General features: G+C 40.2%; 1 protein-coding gene across 1 annotated transcript; it reads right to left on the bottom strand.

Annotated features, from left to right (window-relative positions):
* Positions 1-1,195: 1,195 nt before the first annotated feature.
* Positions 1,196-9,658, bottom strand: rem1 (RAS (RAD and GEM)-like GTP-binding 1). Its single transcript, XM_071495155.1, has 5 exons — positions 9,317-9,658; positions 5,859-6,259; positions 3,554-3,636; positions 3,217-3,424; positions 1,196-2,893 (listed from the first exon to the last, which is right to left on the bottom strand). Exons 2-5 carry the CDS (start codon positions 6,223-6,225, stop codon positions 2,616-2,618), a joined length of 936 nt encoding a protein of 311 aa, XP_071351256.1. The 5' UTR covers positions 6,226-6,259; positions 9,317-9,658; the 3' UTR covers positions 1,196-2,615.
* Between the last annotated feature and the right edge of the window lie 308 nt (positions 9,659-9,966).

The following is a 9,966-nucleotide window of genomic DNA, read 5'->3' as shown; positions in this document are numbered from 1 at the left end:
CCTCATTAGCCTTACAGCTGCTGAATGCTTGAGTTTCATCTACACTGCTGGAAATTAAACAACAGAAGAGCAAGAAGAAGGTCCAGCAGGTCCAGCTGTAAAAAATCAGCCTTTCACACCCAGAGAAGAAACATGGAGGCAAGTTTTTCTGATGCTGTGATCTGATCTGTTCATGATGGATTCAGGAGGGGGCTGAACTCACAGCTCTGAACCTCTGGTCCTCCTCCACTGAGAGGATGTTTACACACCACTGTATGTTCATGTGTGTGTGTGTGTGTGTGTGTGTGTGTGTGTCATCCGGGTTGAGCAGAGTCATGCATTCTTTCCATTACCCTCATCAAATCAATGTTCAACACTCCTCCTCCATCTACTGTCCCTGTACAACCACAGTGTGTGTGAGTGTGTCACCAAAATGCCTGATCAATAAACAGATAGGATATTTGATCAGTAAAAACTGGGACAACCAGTCTCATTGATGCAGTTTCCAGATAAGCTTCTGCCGAGTTAAACCAGTTTGTTGTTACTTCACAGTAGCCTGGCTCCACTTCTGTTCACTTCATATGAAAATAAAGAATAAATGTCTGGTTCAGTGATGACCTGATTTTCCCTCTAGCGCCACCAGCAGGCTGACATTTGTGGTTTTAAATGAATTTCTTAACAATTATTGGCTGGATTGTTATGAAATTTGAGCCTGACATTCATGTCCATCTACAGATGAATTATAAAAACATCTAGTGCCATTATGAAGTCAGCATTTTAATTTTTTCCATTACTTTTATTTATGACTTGATACCTGCAAAACTATTGACATTCCCATCATTGATTGAGCCCTGTGGCCGGTCAGGCTGCGTGCGGTTCCGAGCAGACTGGGACTGTGCGCAGCCTGAGGGGTTAAACTCAGGGCAGAAAAGTCCCACTGTGAGACACTGTCCCATCCATCAGCCAAACACTCAGCCTGTTTTCTCTCAACCACACAGAGGTATCAGCGTGCAACCATCACGACGGCTGCTGTGCCTCTTCTTCGACTGTGGTGAACGGTTGGTCCGCAGGTCACCATGGCAGCAGTAAACATCCAGGAGGCCTGGGGTTGCGTGGTGGTCTGAGAGTGTTTATGTGAAGTGACTCACAGTGGTTTGATCCCTGCAGCTCCTGCAGACAGGAGACTACAACTAAATAAAACAAACAAAACAGATGAGAAGTTTAAATTAATAATTTAAGATTAAATCAAATGATTAAAAAAAAAACTAAATGAAATAATAAAAAAAGTGAGCACAGAGATAAATCAAATCTGAGTAAACCACATAAATACAACCAACAAACTATGAAAACAATATGAATCCAATAAAAACACAAAGAAATGTAAATTAAAACAAAGGTAATACTTTAAAACTAAGTAAAATTAATTAAATTAGAAAAAAGACAATTGACCGTTCACTAAGCCTCGACTCCTAGTTACAGGCCCGTCAAGCTTTCCTTGCTCACATGGCACATACGCAGATTACAGTGACAAACAGCCCATTGTGAAGTGAACGGTTGTCAGTTTTACTGGACCACTACGGCTGATTTCATCAATGGGAATTAATTGGTTAAAAACTCTGACTAGTGAAAATGACAACACTGCAGGAGCGTGTTAAAAATGGACAGTAGTCTGATATCATCCAGGACTGACTGCAACACAGTGGGTGTTATCCCACAAATGAATGTAGTTAGCTTGTCATATGCTAACTTTTGGCTTTGCATCTAATGTTAGGTAACTACTGTTGGTAGTAAGCTAGTTAGCTGGACATGCTAACATCAGCAGTCTCCGTTAGAGACGACAAACACACTGTCATCCATCTGTTGTACTTCTGCTCTTGTGTTTTTGGTTTTGGAAACCCTAAAAAAGACACCACCCTCCCCACTAGTATCTCTCTGACTACACCTTCAGAGAGTGACACACCTGCTGAGCCCAGTCACAGTTTCTAGGCTATGATTGAACGATCGCTGTTCAGAGGAGGGGGTTAGTGAAAGGTTGGTTATAGATAATAAGAACAAACTGAACTAAACTAAAAAGCACAATAATGAAATCAATGTAAATGAAATCAATATATATATCACAGTGGTGGCCAACTGTATTAGACGTCTGTAAAAACATCGTTTTGAGATGACTGCTCCTTTAAACTTTATTCTGCACAGCGTTGAACTGAAAACAGTAGAAACTTCAGGAGAACAGCACAGTGGGAACTGCAGGACATCTTCCATGACCGGGAATTAAAGTTACCTGTTCTCACACACACACACACACACACACACACACACTCTGATACTGATCACTCATCCTCTCTGTAACTCTACAGAGATGATCCTGTACAGTCGTCTGGTATCTTTATATTTAGGTCATCTGGATGAAAAGTCACAGAAATGTTTAGACCAAAAGGTCAAACAGGAAAGACGTTGGTCACACTGATCACAGTGGAAATGTTAAAATCCACCGACTCTGTTCGCTGCTGATTGTTTTTGTCTGAGGGGTTTTCAGGCGGCTGAACGTGATCTTCACCGCCAGCAAAATCCTCCACAGCATCACAACCACCGAGAACTTCAACAAGTCAAAAAACAACCTCAGTGGACACGTGTCTTCAGAGGACGGCGAGGTCATGGCAGCTCTTGGACCGCACTTTGACCGCCATGCGCTGGTTGTTGCGCGCCACCAATCGGTCCAAGAATCGCCGAGCCTTCTGGGTAAGGCTCTCTTTGCGTTTGTAGATGGAGCGTCGGTGCTGAACGGCCTCACTGCCATCCCGACGGAGACGGATCTGTCGGACCACGCCCTCAAACAGCTCGGCCACATTGTGCTGCAGAGACGCAGACGTCTCTATGAACTTACAGTCAAACACCACCGCACACGCTCTGCCCTCTGGGAAAAAAGACACATGATTTGTTAGAGTGGCATCAGACCATGTTCACCTGTTTGAAGCCATTTTGTTTATTTGCATTTGGATAAGAGCTTCAGGAAATATTCAGATCCCTTCACTTTTTGATTTTTTTTTAATCAACGCTCAGGAAAAAAAAAATTTTTCTAAATATTTGCTAATTTATTAAAAATCAAGAACTGAAATCTGTCATTTATGAAAGTATTCAGACACTTAATACAGGAAACTTCAAGTCTTGCTGAATGTGAAGGGGTCTGAATACTTTCTGAAGCCACTGTATGTATCCCCTGTGACCTTTGACCCCCACCTTCCACAGCGACCTCTCTGGACCGTACCAGGTCGCTCTTGTTGCCCACAAGGATGATGGGAAGGTTTTCGGCCTGACGGGCGCGTCGCAGTGTGATGCGGAGCTCAGCGGCGGAGTCGAAGGTGGAGCGGTCGGTGACGGAGTAGACGATGACATAAGCACTCCCCACTTTCAGACAGTCGTCCTGAGAGGAGCCGCCCTCCCCCTCCTGACAGGCAGAGACACACAGAAGGCATTTTGTGATCTCAGCATGTGACACCCATGTTCTTAAGATTACAGATTCACAAATTTCACGCTTTGTACTTCATCAACACACAGACACAGACACACACTGTACCAGTTTGTCGTTCTCCCATGTGTCCATGACAATGAGTGTGGTTTTCTCTCCATCTACTGTCAGCGTCCGCTCGTATGTGTCCTCTGTAACAAACAATAAATACAAGCAATGAATAGCATGACCAAGAATCTGCTGGCTCTACTGTACTGTGAGGATGTACTTACAGGAGCTATTTGTAAGTTTTGTTATAACTACATAGCCAACATTAGCATTAGCATTAACATCTGTTTGCTTAGTTCAGCATCAAACTTCATTCTTTTACTCGCCAAGAGAGCTGTCTCCAGCACTTTAGTTTTGCTCTTATCTACTGAACTTAGCAAGCTAGCTAGCTAGCCCTAGCCCGGTTGGCTCTTCACATCACTTTCCAATACCGAGTCACTGTAGTGTTCAGTCTGCCCTGAAGAAGAAACAGCTGTGCTTTTATCTATGCTAATGTCAGCATAATTTTCATGTTCATAATGACAATAACATGTTGATGTGTAATTGTAACATAAACATTAAAAGTTAGAATGCTAATATTTTCTAAATAGGACTAAACACAAGGTATATCTGAAGCTGATGGGAATGTCAGGTTTTGCAGGTCATGTACTAAAGAATAAACACATCAAAGCTTTCAAAAGTTTGGGATCACCATATTTGTAACATTCACAAACTTCATGACAATTTATCCAATAGTTGTTGAGATATTTCAGTTTGTACTAAAGTGTGGGACTGCCCCAAAGATTTCATCCCAAAACTCACATCCCTAGTGTGGGTAAAAACAATACGCAACATGAAGGACCAACAAGAAATCATAGCCACTTTGTCTGTCTGTTGTCAAACAGAGACAAACAACCACCTGGTAAACAATCAAACAACAAGCGACACAGTTAATAACCTAAAGCAAACAACATCATCAGGACTGATCATACAACATGAACAATAACAACATCTAGAACTAAGAGACTGTGACCAGTCAACCTGAAAACAGCAGACAGGCTCTGCCCTCTCACACCATGTCAGACTATCACTGGATCAATACAGGCTGTCAATCATGGCCTCAGGCCAATCAACACGTGACACAGGAGCGGATCAATCGTGTCAGGTCAGTCAAGGTTGTGATGTGAGAACAAAGTCAGAGACAGAAACTGAGCACTGAACTTCTGAGGACTGAGTTCGAGCATAAAAGTTACAGCACAATAATAAAACATTGTAGACAACATGGGAGAAAGGTTCTCCAAACTTGCTGAACTAAGAAACAGCAGAAGTCACAGGCTGAGAAGAACTAACCATGACTAATAAATTGGTCTTAATGTGAAAAATCACTATAGTGCTTTTTAATACATTCATGATTTAGATTCTTAAAGGAAAAAATCTGGGAATTTTGGGAAATGTTCTTCTTTGTTTTCTTGCCACAAGTTAGATTAGAAGATCAATAGCACTCTGCTGTCTGTACTAATTACCATGATCTATCTTGTTTGTTTAGAAATAGTCTGACACATAACACCTAATGAAATGTGTCGTTTTTTGCAGATTTTTTTTCTTACCTTTGGACAGAGACAGGCAAGATGTTTCCCCCTGATTGATATGGTGTAGTGATATTTTTGTTGGCCGACCCAGAAGTTAGCATCAATGGGATTTTTCCATTGGCTTTTAAATTATTGCAGAACGTAAGACAAACAAAAGTTTAAGATTCTTACACTTTTTGTTCAAAAAGATTATCTTCACAAGTGAAAACCTTTTTTTTTTTTGATTCTTGAAGCCTAAATACAATCGCCAGAAATAAAAAGATAATGTTGGACTAAACACCATTGTCGAATGGTTGCTCACCACCACTAAGCTTCCAACTTGTCATTTGGTTAAGCATTATCTCTTCTACAAAAGCCTTTTATTTTATAAAGTTAGTAATAGTTGGATTGTTAAGAAGATTAGTTTCCGTGTTCGGCGTGATGATGTTTAACTTCCCCAACAACCTTTGCACTCTAATTTAGCTATTTGTTATCAACTGCCTTTTTTAATCCTGAAAAAAACTTTAAAAAATCAGGGCTGGGGTGTTTATTTATGTATTTTATGTCCTACAACAAAACATGAAAATGTCTAGAGCTTGTGCTAAAGACAGACCTTATTTAATGTGTCCGACCAAAAACCCCCCAAAAAAACCCCATTGACTTCGGGACAAGGGAACTGTAAGTGCAAAAAAGCAAACTAATTTCTGAGGTTTAGGACTCATTCCTGCGGCGCTCTATGAGAAAAAGTCTAAGTGAGAACATTAAGGACCAACAGATTCATTAGTTTAACAATCAGACAACAAAGAGTTAAGTCCCACCTCCAGGTTGTTCATCTTTCTCCGTGATCCCGGCAAAGATTCCTGCTAGGCTGGTCTTTCCAACACCATGGTCGCCTAGCAACACAACTCTGTAAACACAGTCCGAGTCACTCTGCGAGTCATCATCTGAGTCTGAACTCCAGTGGGCGCGGTAGTGGAGGGACTTGTCTCCAGGGTGGTAGGAGGCTGATTGTCCAAGAGGAGGGTGTCTGCGCTGGGGACAGGGCTGCTCCAGGTCTTGCTGGGTGCTGCTGGGGAGCCGGGGGTCCCGAGTCCAGGACGGGTGCTGGTAAAAGTGGGCGGGAGGAATCGGCGTGCTGCCTCGCCGCTGCAGGGGCTCCTTTTCTCTCTGGGTGTTGAGGGTCATGTTGCTACGGTAATGGCATCAGGACAGGACGGACCTGAAGGAGAGGACAGGTCGAGTCAGGTTTCAGAATAAAGTCTGGTCCACTATGGTCTTTAAAATGTTTAAGCCTTCAGTAACAGATTTTTTGGCCACTTGGGGGCAGCAGAAACAAACTGCGAACGTAACATGTGTCATGATTTTTTAAGTTTATGTGGTTAACTTGGATATGGAAATACATTTGCGTTCATTTGGAGTTGTTTTTCTGGCCACCTGATGAATATAATTCCAATTTTTACTCTCTTTTAGCTCTGTTTTTGGTCTCTACCAACTCCTTTAAGAAATAGCTGTAAATGCTTCTCTATGTTCACCAGCTACTCTCTAACTGTTAGGTGATGAGCAGGTGGTGTGCAGTGGGGTTTTACAGCTTTTTCTCTAAAAACATCTGCCTGCTGCAGCTGAATTGACGTTATAAGAGCAGTGACAGTGAAATAAAACATTAAAGATGTAGTTGGAGAGTTAAATAATTATGAAACTCATTATAAAGCCCCATTAAGCTGAGAAGATCGAGCTGCAGATTCAGGTGATAACTCTCTGTAGGTTCATCTTTACGAGCCACCACTTTCACATTTCCACACTGTTTTCATGTTGTCATTTGAATTTTGTCATAAAAGTACTGATTATAGTCACTTTAAGATTCTAGAGAGGTCACCTAACCAGTGGTTTAGCTTCTTATCTTGCTATAGTGATGTAGAAGTGTACTCCTGAGTGTGTCAGCACACTGTGACAGCACCTTTAGGTGTGGTTGCAGGTGCTACAGACTGGAAAATTTCAACCAGAGAGGGCAGTGAAACACTTGAACTCACAGGAATTTTACACGAAAACTTCTCATATCACTGCTATGCAGATGACACCCCACTATACCTATTATTCCTGCCAGACAACCCCACAGTCTCTGTGTGGTTCTTGGCCTGTGTCTCTTGGGTCATCAGTCTCTATTGTCAAAAATCTCTTGAAGACCTATCCCTTCTGAGAGCACCTCCTCTCCTAACACAATCCTTATTACCCAAACATGTGTAACTAGCACTGTGCACTTCAGTGCACTTCTCTGCTTGATCTCCTTGCACTTATCCAGTAGATTGTAAATACACTTGTAAAAGTCACTTTGGATAAAAAGCATTTGAGTAAATGTAATGTAAAAAGCAGAGGTACAACACTACGCACAGCAAGGCCATTACTGTTACTCTGTGTGAATTTTGCGAGTTTGTGTAACTACCCTGTCATTTTGGCCAAGTCTTTCTTATAAAATAGATAATATATCTCAAGAGAGTTCTTTGTTAAATAAAGATTAAATTAAAAAAAGAATAAATTAAATTGTTTCCAGTGGAGAGAGCAGCTATGTTTCTGCCTGGTTCTACCTCCACAACTTGTGTCCAGATCTGTGTCTGGCACTGATGGAAGGAGGAAGATATGGTGGAAACAATTTTACTGTGGAGAAGAACTGAGGAAAAGTTCACTTTCATCTCTCATTTCATCTGAATTCTCTGAGTTCTGTTACTCTGCTCTCTGATCTGTGACCTGAGAAAAAGATCTCAAGCCTGACAGAAAACAATATGATTGTTTACATTTTAGAGGTGAGTTCATGTATGAAACAAATCTTTCACACAGAATATTCAAAGTGAACCGACTGTACTGAATCACCAATTTAACTGACTGAATCAGCGGCTGTTAGCATTTGAGCTCCACTTACTGGTGACTGAAAATGCAGATGTCTGCTCATCTGTGACACACAGTACATTACTCTTTGGTAAAAAAAAAAAATGTTTAAAAGTACTAAAAGAATAAAGGTCATAAATCTGTGGTGGGCAGATGGCTGCTATTAACCTTACAGACAGCGAATGTAACAGCTTCATGCAGCAATAGACGATGTCAATGTCGATGAAAAGTGATGTGTTTACTTACAAAAACACATCAGTGATGTGAACAGTGAGTAGTGTTGAGACCATTTAGCTTATTAAAAAAGAAAACAAACTACATACTGTGTTCTGTGAGTCAAAGGACCAGAGAAAATCAGAAAAATGAGTTGTGATTTACACCTTTATTAAATTCTGATGTCTGCAGCTGCTTTGCAGGATTATGTGCTGTCTCAAGCAATCTATGCACTTTTGTTTGTTTTGTGTCAAACTGGCATTTCTCTTTAAACAGCAACCAAAAAAACTACATGAAGTCAGTGTGATGTTTCCTCAAAAAAGAACTAAAAAAAAAACTCTTAAAAGTTAAAACCCCATTATAAAAATACAATTTTCGAACCTGGTAACTCTGAATGGAACGTAATGAAGACCTCTAGTATACATAAGAGAGCACAGACACAACAAACCACCTACAATAAATAATTCAAGTATTAAAAGGTGCCAAGTACGATAGTCAGTGATGATGAAGGCAAGTCAGACCAGGTCAAAGCTCCTTTGGTGGTAGTAATTAAAAACTAATTACAGTAACTTATTTTTGGTGAACAGTGACACCTTCATATCCTGCAAAAGTTGATGTTCATCATCAGTAATTATATTTTAATTTTCTGCTTATTCATACACAACAGAACTTCAAGCACCAGGCATTCCTGATCTCACAGGTCACAGGTCCCTCATCTTAAATGTCTCCTAAATTCTGCTTGGTAGCTCCCTACATCAACTGCTTTCTGTTAAATCGAAGCCCCTTATTAAAAAAAAAAAAAAAAACACAAGAAAATTATGTTTTACTTATCAGGATGACGCTTTCTATGTCAAATGTGTACATCTGCTTATATGATCAATTATTTCATGTGAAACGTCAAGTGAAAAATCTGAAATACAGTTCTCATCTTCATCTTCATACCTTTAAAATCACACGTGCTGATATAATGTGATTTTCTTTTAGGACATTTCACAGAAAAGGACAATTAATGTGAAAAAACATTAGTTTCAAACATGATTTTTTTTGTAAGAAAATGCTAAAAAAAGTTAAAAGACATAAAAATAGTATAACACGCAATGATTGATAGATAGATAGATAGATAGATAGATAGATAGATAGATAGATAGATAGATAGATAGATAGATAGATAGATAGATAAACTTACCGTGCACCCCATGAACAGTCTGCCTCTGTCCAGCCTCAGTAAACAACAGGACTGAGCTGAAACCTGTCTCTCTGTCTCTGTCAGTGTAACAGTACCCTGGTGCCACAGTAACCCGCCTGGAAAAAAAAAGTTCCACAACAGCGTTAAAAATTCAGCAGTGGAATCACAGAGTTATCTACCTCCCTCTGTGTGTGTGTCGGAGCGACAGCAGAGGAGAAACAGATATCTGAGGAGGGAGTGAGTGTGTGTGTGCATGTGTGTGTGTGTGTGTGTGTGTGTGTGTGTGTGTGCGCGCGAGTGTGTTTCATCAGTATGGAGGGTGAGTTGGTTTAGGAAACATTTTGGTCACTTCCTGTTTGATCCAAAAGATCCAGTGTGACTTCATTAAACAGTTCAGTCAGGATAGACTAGTTTACATTTAAACATTAGAATAATAAAATGCTTTTTCCCCCTGAGGCTCAGAAGTCAGATTAAGGAAGAGCTTTATAGTCATCAACATAAACCCCAAAAAATAAAGAAAACACAATTGGATAAAAGCTTTTAATATACTCATATTACTTATTATATACTTATAATATACTTATATATACTATATTTATTCACCAACTTCATTATTTATTCACTAGAAATTCTAGTTATTTAGCAATGAA

Source organism: Trachinotus anak, unplaced genomic scaffold (genome assembly GCF_046630095.1).
Source record: "Trachinotus anak isolate AG129_WGS33_773 ecotype Australia unplaced genomic scaffold, CSIRO_AGI_Tana_v1 ptg000013l, whole genome shotgun sequence".
In the NCBI taxonomy this organism is placed as follows: Eukaryota; Metazoa; Chordata; class Actinopteri; order Carangiformes; family Carangidae; genus Trachinotus; species Trachinotus anak.
This window is presented reverse-complemented; position numbering and strand designations above follow the sequence as displayed.